The sequence below is a fragment of the Podarcis vaucheri genome (genome assembly GCF_965113315.1).
Source record: "Podarcis vaucheri genome assembly, chromosome: 1".
Lineage (NCBI taxonomy): Eukaryota > Metazoa > Chordata > Lepidosauria > Squamata > Lacertidae > Podarcis > Podarcis vaucheri.
In genome coordinates, this window is record NC_138759.1 from 86630015 (window position 1) to 86645993 (window position 15979).

At 45.6% G+C, this 15979-nt stretch overlaps 1 protein-coding gene across 9 annotated transcripts in view; it reads left to right on the forward strand.

Annotated features, from left to right (window-relative positions):
• Positions 1-15979, forward strand: part of SPTB (spectrin beta, erythrocytic) — a 94652-nt gene that overhangs the window by 58646 nt on the left and 20027 nt on the right. For all 9 annotated transcript variants that reach the window (XM_082214695.1, XM_082214691.1, XM_082214693.1 and 6 more), the window contains 18 exons: positions 619-756; positions 877-1633; positions 2168-2370; positions 4053-4143; positions 4623-4769; positions 5074-5337; positions 6150-6365; positions 6849-6938; positions 7489-7773; positions 7940-8070; positions 8299-8503; positions 9985-10359; positions 11041-11285; positions 11642-11780; positions 12858-12942; positions 13110-13306; positions 14112-14221; positions 15188-15266. In XM_082214695.1, coding sequence (XP_082070821.1) covers positions 619-756; positions 877-1633; positions 2168-2370; positions 4053-4143; positions 4623-4769; positions 5074-5337; positions 6150-6365; positions 6849-6938; positions 7489-7773; positions 7940-8070; positions 8299-8503; positions 9985-10359; positions 11041-11285; positions 11642-11780; positions 12858-12942; positions 13110-13306; positions 14112-14221; positions 15188-15266 — 3757 coding nt within the window. The remainder of the gene's footprint in view (positions 1-618; positions 757-876; positions 1634-2167; positions 2371-4052; positions 4144-4622; positions 4770-5073; positions 5338-6149; positions 6366-6848; positions 6939-7488; positions 7774-7939; positions 8071-8298; positions 8504-9984; positions 10360-11040; positions 11286-11641; positions 11781-12857; positions 12943-13109; positions 13307-14111; positions 14222-15187; positions 15267-15979) is intronic.

The following is a 15979-nucleotide window of genomic DNA, read 5'->3' on the forward strand; positions in this document are numbered from 1 at the left end:
GAGGTTGTTCCCTGGGCAGTGTATGTTCGATGTTTGGAACATTTGTCTCAAACTAAACAAGTTAAGAGTGTGGAGGGAGTGCTTCATACATTAACTGGGACAATTAAGGAGCAACTGCAGGATCTACAGTAATTGTGGAACACGTTTTTGTGGGTTACAGTCCACTTTGTAAAGAACTACACATTACCCTGGCAAACATGATTTCTTATGCATGAAATGACCTCAAAAATATAGCACTAAAGTGCAGATGAAGGGCTTAATTCAAGGTTCAGTGTGTCAGGCCTAGTCCTTAGCAGCCTGAACCTCCTCCATTGTCTTCCTGTATTGCAATACTGTACTATATGAAGACAGACTGGAAGCAAAATGACCATGTATGCAAGACTCAGGGCCACAAGAGCATGGGGAGAGGCTTTTTACTCTGGATTTCCATTCCCCTGGTGACCTACCAATACCTGAGTTTAGGTGTTTTCTGAATGTGGCATGAGACCTGATAATTCAAATTGGGTTTTGGAGGAATAGGATCAAGACAACACATTCAAAGTAGGACTTTAGAAGTTATGCACTGTGCATCTTTGGGAAATGTTGAGTTTTCAATTAATTAACTGATCTTGATTTCAGGTTTGATATTCTGGAGCAAGAAATGAACAACCTGGCTTCTCAGATTGAAGGGGTCAATCAAGCTGCCTTTGGATTAATAGAAAGTGGGCATCCACGCAGTGTGAGTGTGAGGCAGTGTCAGCAGCGTCTGAATGCCAGGTAAGTTCCCCTTAAAAGGACCAAAGCAGATGCATGAAAAAGAAGGACCTAAAGAAAGGATCTCTGCTGCATTCAATGCAATGATTCTTTCATTCATTCATTTTGCTCTGCTTCTTTTAGATGGAAAGTCTTCCAGGAGATGGTAGCTCAGAGACGGAAAGCTGTGGACTTTGCCCTTAGCCTCCACAATTACTGTGTGGATTGCGAGGAGACAAGGAAATGGATCCTGGAAAAAACCAGTGTCATCGAATCTACGCAGGACCTTGGCAAAAACCTGGCAGGCATGATTGCCATGCAGAGGAAGTTATATGGCATTGAGCGTGACCTAGCGGCTATCCAAGCCCGGCTTGCGTCCCTGCAGCAGGAAGCACACCGGCTAGCCGAAGAGCACCCTGACCTAGCTGACGACATCTACAGTCGAATGACAGCTGTCACTGGAGTCTGGCTGGACTTGCAGAATACGTTGCAGAGCCAGGAGGCCTCTCTCGGAGAAGCCAGCAAGCTGCACAAATTCTTGCAGGACTTAGATGACTTCCAGGCATGGCTCTTCAAGGCCCAAAAAGCTGTTGCTTCAGAAGAGGTGCCCAACTCACTGGTAGAAGCTGAGCACCTCCTGCAGCAGCATGCTGCCATTAAGGAAGAAATTGATCAACACAAAGATGATTACCACAGTGTCAAGCAGATAGGAAACAGAGTGACCCAAGGACAGACAGATGTCGAGTATCAGCAGCTAGAGCAGCGGCTTCAGGGCATGGATACAGGCTGGAATGCCTTATGTAAAATGTGGGATAGCAGGGAGAAATTCCTCAACAAGTGTCTTGGCTTCCAGGAATTTCTTAAAGATGCAAAGCAAGTGGAAATCATTCTTACTAATCAGGTATGGCAGCAGGGAACATGCATCTTATAACTTTTATGTATGTTACATCAGTGTCTCAAGATTGCATCCTGGTGCTTGAGTGTCATAAGTGTTGCGCTCTACAGAGAAGCAGTAGTGGAATTTGCCATCTGAGCACTTGGATGTCTTACAAAGCTTGTCAGCTGGCATGTGGCAGCCACAAAAAAATCCTGCCCATGCTGTGCACCCTCTCCTGTACAGGAGCTGCATTTCAGCACATATTGAGAAATATTGGAGAAACAAGTCTTCGTGATGCATGCTGAAAGCCGAATCCTGTGCTTAGCGGCAAGTTGATAGAAGCAGTTTGCAAAAGCTGGGCTCTATTTTATGCAGGCATTTCAAGTGCTTTCGCTTTAGCTGACATGCATATGATGGCTGCACTGTGCCAAACAAACATGCAGACTGTTGTGGACTAGAATTTGCTTTAGGCCTTGCAGAAGAGAGTTGTTGTTTTTTAACTTCCTGTGCTGTTTTTCTGAGTAATTGACTTGTTTTCTTCCACAATATCTGCTTTAGGAATACACTCTGGCTCACATTGAGCCCCCGGACACCTTGGAAGCATCAGAGGCTTCTATCCGAAAATTTGAAGATTTCCTTGCTACTATGGAAGCAAACGAGGAAAAAATTACTGGGCTGGTGGCCAGTGGGAACAAGCTGGTGGCTGAAGGAAATATTTACTCTGATAAAATCAAGGAGAAAGTGCAGCTGATTCAAGAAAGGTACCGTAATTTCCGTAGAATAGTTTCAACGGGACAGCTCAGGACTATTGCTTACATTACAAGATACAAAAAAGTAAAAATAAAAAAATTGTCCAGTAGCACCTTAGAGACCAACTAAGGTTGTTCTTGGTATAAGCTTTTGTGTGCATGCACACTGCTTCAGATACACTGAAAAGTTGCTGAATTACAACTAAACTGTATCACTAAACTGAAAATTATGGAGAGACCTGGACTTAATAGAGATATTGGATTCCTGTCTCATTACATATGCTAATCATCCACATACTATCCCTTACTTTTTCCTGTAGGACTAATTGCAGTCGAACGGTCGTCAACAGATTTACCATACCCATTGAGTCAATCACCCATCTCCTACTACCCTCCTGAAAAAAACCCCCACTCTACCCTCCCACTATATATAAGGGTCTGGTGACTTCTGTTTCAGTGTATCTGAAGAAGTGTGCATGCACACAAAAGCTTATACCAAGAACAAACAGTTGGTCTCTAAGATGCTACTGGACAATTTTTTAATTATTATTTATATAATAATTTATATAATATATATTATATACCTGGTTTCTCTATTGTGCTGTGCCCTGTTTACCTTGCAGTGATTACTGTATAGAATCATAGAATTGAAGAGTTGGAAAGGGACCCAAGGGTCATCTAGTCCAACCCCCGGGAATGCAGGAATATTTCCCCCAATGTGGGGCTCAAACCCATGACCCTAAGATTAAGTGTCTCATGCTCTGTCGACCGAGCTGTCCCATTTCTAGCCTACATAGCAGCATTCTCTTTTTGACCACATACAAGGCTTGAGCCCCATTGATAAGTGATTCTTATTTCCTGCCTCTGTGCTTGAGATATGAAATGATTCAGGAGTTTAGGAAGCAGCTCATCTAGCTCAGTTTTGACTATGCTGACTGGCAGTGGCTCTCCAGGGCTTCAGGCAGGGAGTCTCCTCCAGCCCTACCTGGGGAGATGTCAGGGGTTACACCTGAGACCTTTTGCATACAAAGCAGCTGGTTCTACCACTGAGCTACAGCCCTTCCCTAAAGGGCTGTCATTGGAAATCTACAGTGCGCAGCTGCTTTACACACATACAGACAAATGTAGCAGGGTTCTCTGGGTTGCTGGGACCAATGTGTTATGATACTAGCCAGTGGTTTTCACTGTGGCCCCCTGGGGTGTCTTGAATAATGGTCAGGGATGCCACAGGCAACATTGGCCTCTGCCCCTCTTTCCTTCCCTCCCTCCTCTGATGCCCTCTCACGTCTCTGCCTCCCAACGGTTGCAACAGCCCTGGGTATAAGCTCTGCAGGTGAATGGCGCCTCTGGGAGGCACCTCCATTGGGGTGGGGACTCAGAGACCAGGGAAGGCATCAGCAGCTGCCCAGAGGACTACCAAGGAAGGGGAGAGGAGAGGAGGTTGAGGGAACACTCCACAAGGGAGGGTGTTTGAAAAAGGGAGAGAGGCTGCCAGCTCCGCAGGCAAGGGGTGACATAACTGGGCTCCTGAGCCCCACAAGGTTGCTGCAGAAAGAATGTAGTTGGTTAAGGGAGCTGTGGACTCAAAAAGGTTGAAAACCTCTGAGCTAAGCTATCGGACAATTGGGAGGAAGGGCAGGATATAAATTGAATAAATAATAGCCATTTAACAATGGCACTGTTGCTGTTTCTAGGTACAATAGAAACATTGCAAAATCTCAAGAGGCCTTGGTGCTGCTGAAGGACAATCATGAGCTGCGGAACTTCCTACAGAATTGCCAGGAGGTAAGGATGCCAGGCCTGCTACTCCTGCCTGCTACCACTAATCTAAGGTGCATCCTAATTTATCCTTCTTCTCCAAATGGTGGTTATAACTTTGGATTATGCCAGCAGTAAATACTTCTCACTGCACCTTTCAGCTGTCAAAAAGTTATTCCTGATGTTTAGTCAGAAACTCTTTTCTTGTAACTTGAATCCATTGTTTCAGGTCCTAGCCTCTGGAGCAGGAAAAAGAAATTCCCTATCTCAGCCCTATGCTTCCAAGTACTTCAGAGAAGCACAATCAGTCATTAAAAAGTGTCTGAAATAAAATGGGTGGGTGGAGAGAGAATTAAGTAACAATATGAGCAAAACAGTCTTGAGTTTGTTTAGCTAATTATTTTACCCGCATTTATCACTTAGCTTCGAGTACTAGCAAAATGTTAAGGGAGTTTGACAAAAGTCTATAACCTTCCTTTGCAGTAATTAACTTACTTTGTTTGCAGCTTACTACCTGGATTGATGAGAAGATGCTCACAGCGCAAGACATATCCTATGACGAAGCCCGGAACCTGCACAGCAAATGGTTGAAGCACCAGTCTTTCATGGCAGAACTTGCTTCTAACCAAGGATGGCTAGAGAATGTAGATGAGGTAAGTTCTTGCAAGACTTGGAGTAGTGTGACATCTCTCCCAGCTATTTTCTCCCATTGTCTCTGTACCTTAGTGACTCCTGATATTTCGGAGCATTATCCTGTCCTCATCCAGCCACCAGCTGATGTTGTGTTGCCTGCAACCACTTGGAGCATTGCATGCAGCTGACTACAAAGACCCATCTCCTTCCAACCCTGTATTTCTTACTCTGTATTTTCTTGATGAGAAATAGATGGTCTTCCTCTTAGCCAGTCCTTTGCTCTGACAAGTGCTTACATGTCTTCCCCCCATCCCCTCTCTCCAGGAAGGACAGAAGCTAGCAGAGCAGAAGCCCCAGTACGAACACATTGTTTGCCAGAGGCTAGTGGAGCTGCACCAGCTTTGGGACAAGCTGCAAGCAACCACAGATGAGAAGGCTCAACACCTGTTTGATGCCAACCGCTCTGACCTTTATGCACAGAGCTGTGCTGACCTTGATGCATGGATTAGTGAGATGGAAGAACAGCTGAAATCTGATGCCCAAGGGAAAGATCTCACCAGTGTCAACATCCTACTGAAGAACCTGAAAGTAAGTCACAGGGGGTGGCATTCGCCGATTAATGAACATGACTAAATTAGGTACATTATTTTCAGTGGGTCTAGTCTGATAAAAACTTAGTCAAATACCACTTCCGGGGTGGAGAGAGGAGTCAATGCCAAGGGGGAGAGGGGGGGATCTGGAAAGTCAGTGCAAAGCCTTGCTGCTAGGCGGCAGGTGTGGGGGTAGTTATCTGTTAACAATCCCCCTGCCCCCACTAGGGGGTGCGGCAGGGCTGTGACCAGCTTTTGAACTGCCCCCTTTTTTTGCTCCAGAACTTTCCTTGTTAAAACACCTCTTTAAAGTTCATTTGGAGCAAACAGCAATCCACGAAAGCCTGACTTGACATTTGTTCCAACTGAGTGCTAAAGAGTGGGTTTTCGTGGGGTAAGCTCCAGGGCAAAAAACACACCAAACCAACCAGCACTCAGACACAGAGCTTAGGACGTGTGCCTGGAAATACCTTAGATACTCCAATAATCCATTTTCACCCTGATTCCAGTGTATTCTTTCACCTTTGCCATCAGAACAGGGGCTCTCCATTTTTTGCTGAGACCACCATTTTCTTACCCCTCACAAAAAAAGGCCCAACCCTCCTCAATTACTGTTTCCATGATGGTTCTCTTCAAGTCTCTCCAGTCTCAGGTGTGAATAAAAAGGGTGTCCTTGTTTTTCTAGGAAATGAAATGGGAAAGGAAAGTCAGGCTGGAAATTTGTAAATATGTCACCAAGCCCAAAGCCTATGGCCAAAAAATATAAATTTTGACAAGCTGGCTGAGTTAATAGAGGCTTTCTAATTTCAGCGACTAGATGAGCAAGTAAGTGTGAGGAAGAAAGAGATGGAAGACTTGCTGTCTCACGCCCCTTCAACCAGAGGAGAACTGCATGAAGCAGATGGCAAGCATGAGATCATTGAGAGAAGGTTCCAGGATCTTCTGCAGCCATTGGATAAGAGGAGGAAGGAGCTGGAGACAACCAAGGCTCGATACCAGTTGGACCGGGATCTGGAAGATGAACTGGTGAGCTATCATCTGAATGTGCCATTAGGAAGGACTTCTAGTCAACCTTATTACTTTAATTTAGAGGGCAGGGGGCTCTGTTACAGTACAACTGGTCCCCATGAGACACATAGGCAGTCTGTGTTAGATAAACAGAGTAATATACAGTTGTACCTTGGAAGTCGAATGGAATCCATTCTGGAAGTCCATTCAACTTCCAAAATGTTCAAAAACCAAATTGAGGCTTCTGATTGGCTGCAGGAAGCTCCTGCAGCCAATCAGAAGATGTAAAAGCCCCATTGAACATTCAGGTTCCAGAAGAAAGCTCACAAACCAGAACCATCACTTCCGGGTTGCGATGTTCAGGAGCCAAAACGTCTGAGTTCCAGGATGTTCAGGATCCAAGATACAAGTGTTACTTCATCCTCCACCCACCCCACTTGTGTACACATATATAGCCTGACTTTTCTGTACCTGCACTTTAGTAATTCTTCTGTATTCCAGCTTTGGGTACAAGAGCGATTGCCCCTTGCTCAGTCCACTGACCATGGCACAAACCTCCTGTCAGTACAGATGCTCACGAAGAAAATGCAGGTGAGTCTGTCCACCACCTCTGCCCCCCCCCCCAATTTAATTTAATTGCATTTTGGAATGAACACATAGGCTGGCTGGGTGGATTTTGGCTGTGGCTGCAAACATCCAAATGTTCAGTGGTGTCTGTATAATAGCTGTTAGCAAATGGAGTGGGAGGATTTCTCAAATATGCATGTACCAGGAGCTCTCCAGCTTTGCCTACTCACCACTCTCTGCCAGATGCCTCACCCCCTTGCCAAGCCTCCTCCCCTTACAGCTTGATTTGAGAGTGATGTTGTGTGGACGATGCTGCATAAATGGGGACACAGGCAGACCCTAGTGTGTGTGCAAGCCCTGAGCCGAAGGAGTTCCCTGAGGGTGGGTGGGAATGCAGGTAGATGCCAAAGTGCTTCCCTTTGCAGCAGCCTGCAAGACCTGAATATTGCCATCATGTTAGACGTTGTTGTCATTAGCCTCTATTAATGACTACTCAGTAAATGGGAAGAGCTCACTTCAAATAGGTTTTTGATCTTATCCAAACCTCCTTAAAAGTGCCCCTGTCCCTTGCTAGACGCTGCAGAAAGAAATTGCTGGCCATGCCCCACGCATTGAGGACGTCCTTTTCAGAGGGGAGGCCATGCTGGCTGGAGCGGAGGGGGATGGAGACTTCCGGGATACCGAAGAGCGCCTGAAGCAGCTGAGGGATTCCTGGAGCACTTTGCAAGAGGAAACGTCAAAGAGGTTGCAGCGCCTGGAAGAAGCAAGTGAGGCTCAGCGATATTACTTGGATGCTGGTGAAGCAGAGGCCTGGATAAGTGAGCAGGAGCTCTATATGGGGACTGATGAGAAGCCAAAGGTAAAGGTGCTAATATTGCCGGAAGCCGCTGCCACATCCCCAGGTCGTGGGGGGGGGGGGCAGTGATGGGGCAGCACAGTGCAATGGGATGCGCCACTCCTGGGTTGGCTCCACTCCGGGGCAGGATAAGATGCCATCAGTAACTGGAGGGGTTTTCTTTTCCTAGGATGAAGAGAGCGGCATTGTGATGCTGAAGAGACTCCTTCGCCAGCAGCGGTCCATAGAAGAGTACGGGAAAAACATCAAGCAGCTGGCTAGCTGGGCTCAGAAGCTGCTCTCTGCTGGACACCCGGAAGGGTAAGTATGTCTGGCTGCTGTTTCCCAGTCTCTGAAAGCTTTGGAAAAGAACAGCGAGGTGATTTTTCAAAAGTTCTGTGGAGCGTGGTATCAACTGACCCATCATAGATCCCATATCTTGTCATTTGGCTCTCCGGAAATGCAGCCCACTGCATATCTGCTGGATTGTGTCTTTCCTCCTTTGGCAGGCGATATGGCTCAGGCATGTCCTCCTTTGGTGTTTTTCAGGGAGGAGATAATCCGGCTGCAGGGGCAAGTAGACAAGCAGTATGCAGGCTTGAAAGACCAGTCTGAGGAGCGCAGGCGTAAGCTGGAGCACATGTGCCACTTCTTCAAGCTGAAGCGAGAAGTTGATGACCTGGAGCAGTGGATCGCAGAGAGAGATGTAGTGGCATCATCCCCAGAGATGGGCCAAGACCTCGACCATGTCACTGTGAGCAAGCACTGTCAGAATGTGCATTAGGCAGCCAGTTGTGGCCAGATGTCTTAGTCCCCCATCTCTTTTGAGATGCCAGTTCCACTTTAGGGGTATAAGTACCATGTGAATGAGGACAATGGGTGGTGAGTGTTGTTATTTGACTGCACATGGTCATGTGGTGGCCAGATGAAACCTTGCTGCTAGGTGGTACAGGGTGTGTTACAATTCAATTGCATTTAACATACAGGGAACCCCTGATGTATGCAGGGTTTAACCACTGCATGTTTACAATGGGAAGTTATCATTTATTCTTATGCTGGAAGACTGACTTGTTAGGGTATGGGAATCAGCCCACATGGCAAAGTTAACTAATGTTATAAGTTGGCGTAAAGGCACAAACAAACAATTGTTTTTTAAGTGGAATAATCTTGCCATGTACTGGTGCAATAAGCACAAGAAAATAAGTAACCACATATGCTGTTGCAAACTATTTAGTAATTTAAAGGATAATTCAATTTTTTTATTTTGTCCTCTTGATTACATATATATTTACATATTCACATTTTTTCTTTTTTTTCTTTTACCTGTTAAAATTATCCTGTGTTTAATATATCTTTTTGTATTTACATGTTTAGGCACTATTTTTTTTTTATAACAAAAGACATGCAGCTTGGAGTGCAGAAATCACTATAGTTTTCTTCAAATATTAGGAAAGTAAAAGTGTGTTGGAGACATGGCGCTGTGTCCGACAACGTTGCCACCTCTACTCCTGACTTTACCACATTGAGCAGCAAGGTCACATTTGGGCTCGCAAATGTGTTCCCTTGAACATGCTTGCCAGCCTCCCTGTCCTTGGGATCATTCAGGCTTCCCAGCCACAGGGGGGACTTGTAAGCATGCTCAAGCAAACTTGCTTAGGAGCCCCCTTCAGACCATGTTGCTATGTCTAGTCAGGGACAGGCTGGAGTGCATGATGCTCTCACTCCAACATACCTGCACTTGGCTAATGTCTGAAGAGAGCTTGTGTTATGACAAGAGTGGCTGTTGTAAGCTGTTTTCAGAAAATCAGCCACATTAGTGTGCTGCAGAAAAAACAAGAAAGAACATTGTGGTACCTTAAAGGCTAACAAATGTCTTATGGCATAAGCTTTCATATGTTGGTAGGCTTTTTCAATTTTGGGTGACAGCCTGCAACTGAAAACAACAACACTCTTTTACATCACTATGCAAAATAAAAGAGCCCTATCCTCCTTTGCATATGGTTATCCTAGAGAGAAAAAGGAGAAAATTGGCAGATTTTCTCTCTCTCTCTCTCTCTCTCTCTCTCTCTCTCTGTGTGTGTGTGTGTGTGTGTGTTTGTTTTCAAGTAAGTCTCATGTTGTAATTTGGGACTGAACATGGGTTCTGGATCTACAGAAAGTGACATTGCATCCATTGTTAAATGAGATTAGACCTCTTAGAATGCTCATGTTCTCTCTGGTTTGTTTCTTGGCTAGCTACTGCGAGATAAGTTCCGTGACTTCACCCGGGAAACAGGAAACATCGGGCAGGAGCGGGTGGACGGTGTCAATCTCATAATTGAGCAGCTGATTGATGCTGGCCACCCGGAAGCTGCCACGATTGCGGAGTTGAAGGACAGTCTGAATGAGAGCTGGGCTGACTTGTTAGAGTTGATTGATACCAGGATACAGCTGCTGGCTGCCTCCTATGAACTGCACAAGTTCTTCTATGATGGTGGTGAGATCCTGGTTCTCATTGAGGAGAAGCACAAGGAGCTGCCGGAGGAGTTGGGCCGGGACGTCAACACAGCAGAGTCTTTCCACAGGATGCACACAGCATTTGAGCGAGACATCCACTTGTTGGGACAGCAGGTAACCACATACCTTACAAGTCTATAGCTCACTACTGGACGACATGGGGAACTGTATTGGTATAATCCCTGGTATAGATCAGAAATATATGTGTTTGAGCACTCCAGGGATGCTTGGCCTTGACCTTCCACATTTTTCTGTCATCTGTGTGTCTTAGCTAAAGGGAAATTGAACAGGTCTATGCGGCGTTTTCCAGATCTGATTGAAGTTGCATCCTCCCTTGGAAGACTTTGGAACATAAGGAAAACAGTCTCTTCTGGCTTAACTGGCATTCTTGATTTATTGCACTATGGAGCCCAAACCAGATTCTCAATGTTTTTGTTTCCCTATGAAACTGGTCCTTCGTGCTTCCATTTTAAAATTAGGAAACCATCTCTGGGAGAGACCTGCATAGCCAGCATTCTTCCATACTACCGGTATTTTTGAATAGGCTTCTGTCGCATCTAACAAATTCAGGCTGCACAACAGACGCTTGATGTGGACCTCCGAAACAAATTTCCCCCAAAGCCGAGACTTTTTGCAGTAAGGAAAGTGTTGGATAATGATGCAACATTGTCTAATCTCCCCACAGACAAATCAGGCTGAATGCCCATTAAACAGGTTTCCTGGAAGTGACTCTGGTCTTAGGTGTGAAGTGTTACGTTCTTGGGTTGCAATATAAAGTTCCCTCATCTCTGGCAGGTTCAGCATTTCCAGGAGGTGGCGGTACGCCTGCAGGCAGCCTATGCTGGGGAAAGGGCCGTTGCTATTCAGAAGCAAGAGCAGGAGGTGGTGAAGGCCTGGAAGGCCCTGCTGACTGCCTGTGAGGGGCGGCGGGCTCAGCTGGTTGACACGGCAGAGAAGTTCCGCTTCTTCAGCATGGTCCGGGACCTCATATCTTGGATGGAGAGTGTGATCCGGCAGATTGAAACACAGGAGAAGCCCAGGTAACAAGATGGAATGGGAATGGACTCCCCCCCCCCTTTTTCTTTTCCCACCCAGATGCTAGAGAAACCATTTGCAGTTCCTGGCATGCTGATGCAACCCTCAAGCTTACCAAGTTCATAATCTCCCCCCCCCACCCTTTTTTTAATTCAGCCCTGTGAGCTGTAATATTCTGGGAAGCAGCCTGGCTGGAAGCCAGTTGCACATCACATTTGCTGATTCAGGCTTTGCATGCCTTTGAGACTGGTTTTCAGGAGATCTCCTACAACTTGAGAAAAAGTCCTTGGGCTGAGGATCGCTTGGGTGTTAGTAACGTTCTGCTGCTTGTTTATTCTTCCATTATTTCCCCCGTTTAAAGGGATGTTTCGTCTGTGGAGCTTCTGATGAAACACCACCAGGGCATAAAGTCCGAGATAGACACCAGGCAGAAAAGCTTCACCACTTGCTTTGATCTTGGCAAAGCCCTGCTGCAGCGCAGGCACCATGCTGCAGATGAGGTGAGGGCTTCCCAGCACAAGCTTTGTTGTGACAGATGACTAATATATATGCAAGACTGCATTAAGCATGGCTGCCCCCCACCTTAGGTTCCTGCGGGTGTAGATGGAGGCAATGGCTTTCTGGAACGAAGGTGCTTCCTCCTTCAGCCCTGAGTCCAGGTGGCATTTATGACAGAGCAGCCCCTCTGACATTTTCAGCAACCCATTCAGAATTCTATTTAGGGGAAGGGGAGCCTTTTTCACTCTGGGGAATTCTCATGAACATCTGTGACAGATGAGCGGGACGGCCTGCCTGACAATCATTATGTCATCATATGAGTGACCGGTAGTTTGTCCCATCTACCTGTTAAAATCCCTTATGTGAGTTTCCCAAGCACCTGAGAGCCAGTTGGGAACCATAGGACACGGGGCATTGCCAGCCCTATGCTTGGCACTTTGGAAAGGGATGAGCATAGGCTGGCAAAGCACTTCTTTCTCCTGCCCGTCAGCTGATGGGGAGAGTGGAAGGGGGTCTCCATTGCACAGTGCATGCCTGCAACCTCACAGTGGGGGTGGGGTATGTGCATTGCTCCAAGAGGGGGAAGAGGATCTGTGGAGGGTGCAAAAAGCATGAATAGGTAGGACAGTTCAGTGCCTACCACTTACATGGAGCAAACTCTCATTTAAAGACGGGGTCTGCTGCCATGGCATAAAACATGGGCCTGAGCTGCTCCCTATTTTGCCTGTGTTTTTTGCTCATGCGCAATAGTTTTAATTGTCCCAAGAAACTACAGAATGAAAAATCCCCACACTTCATCTATATTATGTGAATATCTAATAGGTATTCCATGCCTTCTGTCCACAACACATCACAGAGGGAAATCTAAGGCACTTAGTTGTGCTTAGCTTTGAGCATCTGCCCATGTCATCCTTGTTGTGTGCGTGCGCTGTCTTAGGGTTTTTTCATGTAAGAAAGAAAAGTGGAATTCGTGTAAGCATTATACATAATTAGAGCAGGAAACCCTGTGCACTTAACCTAACTGCCATGAAACCTGTGGCAGGGAGGGAGAGAGAAAACTTTCCTCCCTTTTCTTTTAGATAAAAGAAAAACTAATGCAGCTGGCAGAGAAAAAGAGGGAGATGGTGGAGAAGTGGGACAGGCGTTGGGACTGGCTTCGCTTGTGTAAGTATCCCGCGAGGTGTTTCCTAGGTGGGCTGACTGGAATAAGGCTTTTCCACCCAGGTGGGCACTTTTCCATGTAGGGGAAGGCCCAGCCATCAGTGTGTGTGCATCCTACATGCTGAGCCATGACCCTCTCTCTGGTTTCCCTCCTCCTCTTCACACACCAGTGCTCGAGGTGTGCCAGTTTTCCAGGGATGCCTCAGTGGCCGAGGCGTGGCTCATTGCCCAGGAGCCCTATCTCTCCAGCGGTGATTACGGGCAAACTGTGGATGCTGTGGAGAAGCTACTGAAAAGACACGAAGCCTTTGAGAAATCCACAGCCACGTGGGAAGAACGTTTTGCTGCCTTGGAGCGTCTGACCACAGTAAGTAGCCCACAGAAGGAAGAGCCTGCCAGCACTTTGTATGGTTAACAATAATGGAAACCTACTAACCAAGCTGGTTGGGAATATGGGGATCCAACTGTTGCTTCTTATTACTACAGTGGTACCTCGGTTGTCGAACGTAATCCGTTCCGGAAGCCTGTTTGACTTCCGAAACGTTCGACAACTGAGGCGCAAAGGGCGGTTGGCAAAGTCAATGGAGAAAAAAGAAAAAAAATGCAGTGGAAGCCGTTTGACTTCTGAAGTGCATTCAAAAATGGAAGCAATTAGTTTTCGGTGTTTGGGTTCTGAAATGTTTGGCTTCCGAGATGCTCAAAAACTGAGGTACAACATTAGAAAGCCTAATTTGTGTTTCATTTTATTTTAATGTGAAGCTTTTCAAAAACGCTTTCTTGAATATTCCTACAAAGAGTATTGGGCTGAAAAATAATAATAATTTGAAGATGAATATACGTATATTTGTCAGTAAACAAATATTGGCCGAAGCATTGCTTTCAATGCTTGTTATAGCACCCTTATGCCTTCTATTACCTTTCTCAGTTAAACCAGTGCTAGACCCTAGAGCAGTGATCCGGCAACATAAAAGGCAAATAGCACAGTGAAGTGCAATATGGGGGAAATGTGTAGGTGTAGGAAAGGCAAAACTGACCCCTGAAGGGATGGGGTAGATGAAAATGAGGTCACAGGTGCAACAGGGAATGGGGAGTGGCCTCTTTCACATCTGCCTATACAAAAAAACCCCACCCTGTGTGTTCTTTAATATCCCCCCAAAAATATTCTTTTTCAGCTTGAATTACTAAGGAATAGAAAGATTCCAGAAGACCTTTCGCAGCACAAAGTGGCTAGGACCACAGACCTGGAATTTGACTTTGAGACAGAGCCTGAAACTGAGATGGGGTAGGTTACATGTATGTAAGTTGCCCTTTGGGCTGTTACTTCCCCGAGTGTCAGCAGAACTCCATCAAGAACAGGCCAAATCCTCAATTCCCAGACACAAGAACCACCCACCAACAGTATTTCCATTTTGTTAGGATTCAGTTTCAGTTTGTTGGCTCTCATCCAGTCCATTACTGCCTCCAGACACTGATCCAGAGATCATGTAGCTTGCTGGACCTCTTCAACACTGCCTTATGCACATCTTTGGGTCACAATAAGCGAAACTCCTCTCATAACGCTGAAGAAGATGGTGCTCTCAAGATGAACAATATCCATTGGTGTCCCAGGGGTGTAATTCCACAATTAGGATTAACATTTCTGTCCTATGCTGGAGTGCAACCTGAGACTGTTTTTTGAGTCTGCTATCTTGTGAATGTAGAGTTGATCTTTTTTGAGTTGGAAAGAAAAAAAAAGGACTGAGATACTGCCCTCTTGTGGTTGTGAAAACTATCCTACTTAACCTAGGGCTGAGATTCCTAGTGTCTTTGTTGCTGTTGTTTCTTACTGAGTTTGGTTGTATGGGGTTGAGTTCTGGGTTTTGCATGCACATTGTTTACACAACTGGAAACGTCAGCTCCACACTGCACTGCTGCAATTATATGGTTTTCTTTGTATAGACGCTATATATATAGTTTTTCTTCTTTAAAAACACACACAAACAAACTTCAGCAGTAGGCTGTATCTAATTGGTGATGTTGCACAGGCAAAGGGGTTTTTGATCCAGCAGGAAGCATGCACTAATGGAAGAGGGTATGCAATTTTTGCTAATTTCCTTCAGCTCCTCCCTCCCCAATCTGTTCTGGAAGGTGCCTCCTCCGCTATTAGTGGACATCTCTGCTCAAGCAATAGCACAGGGAGGATGACTTATTCTGCTCCATGTTGTTTCCATTTTATATACTGGACTATGTTCTTCTGTGTTTACTGTAGGCCTGAAGAAGAGAGGGAGAAGAAGGAGGAGTTAAGTTTAGAAGATGCCATTTCTCCTGATGCAGAAGACTCATCACTGGTCAGTTATCAGTTTTAGTTCCTCCTTCCTGGAAACCTCCACAGCTTAATTCAGTTGTCCAGTTTTGTTGCATCTTTGTAAAAATACACAAAATGTATTTTCCTGGCAAAAGAAAGAGAAAAAGAATTCTCTTGTGTTCAGTTATTGAGAACTTTAACTTGCAGTGCTCTTCAAAGTCTTCTTCTTTGGTAAATATAGTAAACATCAGGAAATTTGGAGCCAATATGTATATCTGCAAAATGGATCTGTTAAATAAAGATTAATGTTACTATTTTAATATGTACTTTCTCAACCTGGTGCTCTTGAGATGTTGCTGGACTGCAGCTCCCATCATCCCTGGTCATTGGCCATGCTGGGTGGAGCTGATACTTAGTTGGAGTCCAGCAGCATCTGGGAACCCAAGGCTGGGAAAGGCTGCTCTACAGTTCCCCCTAAATTATATTTTTGCTGTAACAGATCCTTCATAGACTCACTTGCATATATGTTTTGAACTGGAGAGCTGCTGTATTCTCATTGAAGGAGCTACTGTATCTGACGGTGTCTAATGCTTATAGCAAGGTGCACAGTTTTGACCGCACACGATTAGTCTGTTAGCTACACACATTTCTCAGTTAGGATCCTGGCAACAGCACACAAGCCTAGCAGTGTGCTTTTTGGAATAGTTTCTGTGTCAGAAACCTTAAACCCAGGGTATGGTAAGTAGTGTGACTAGA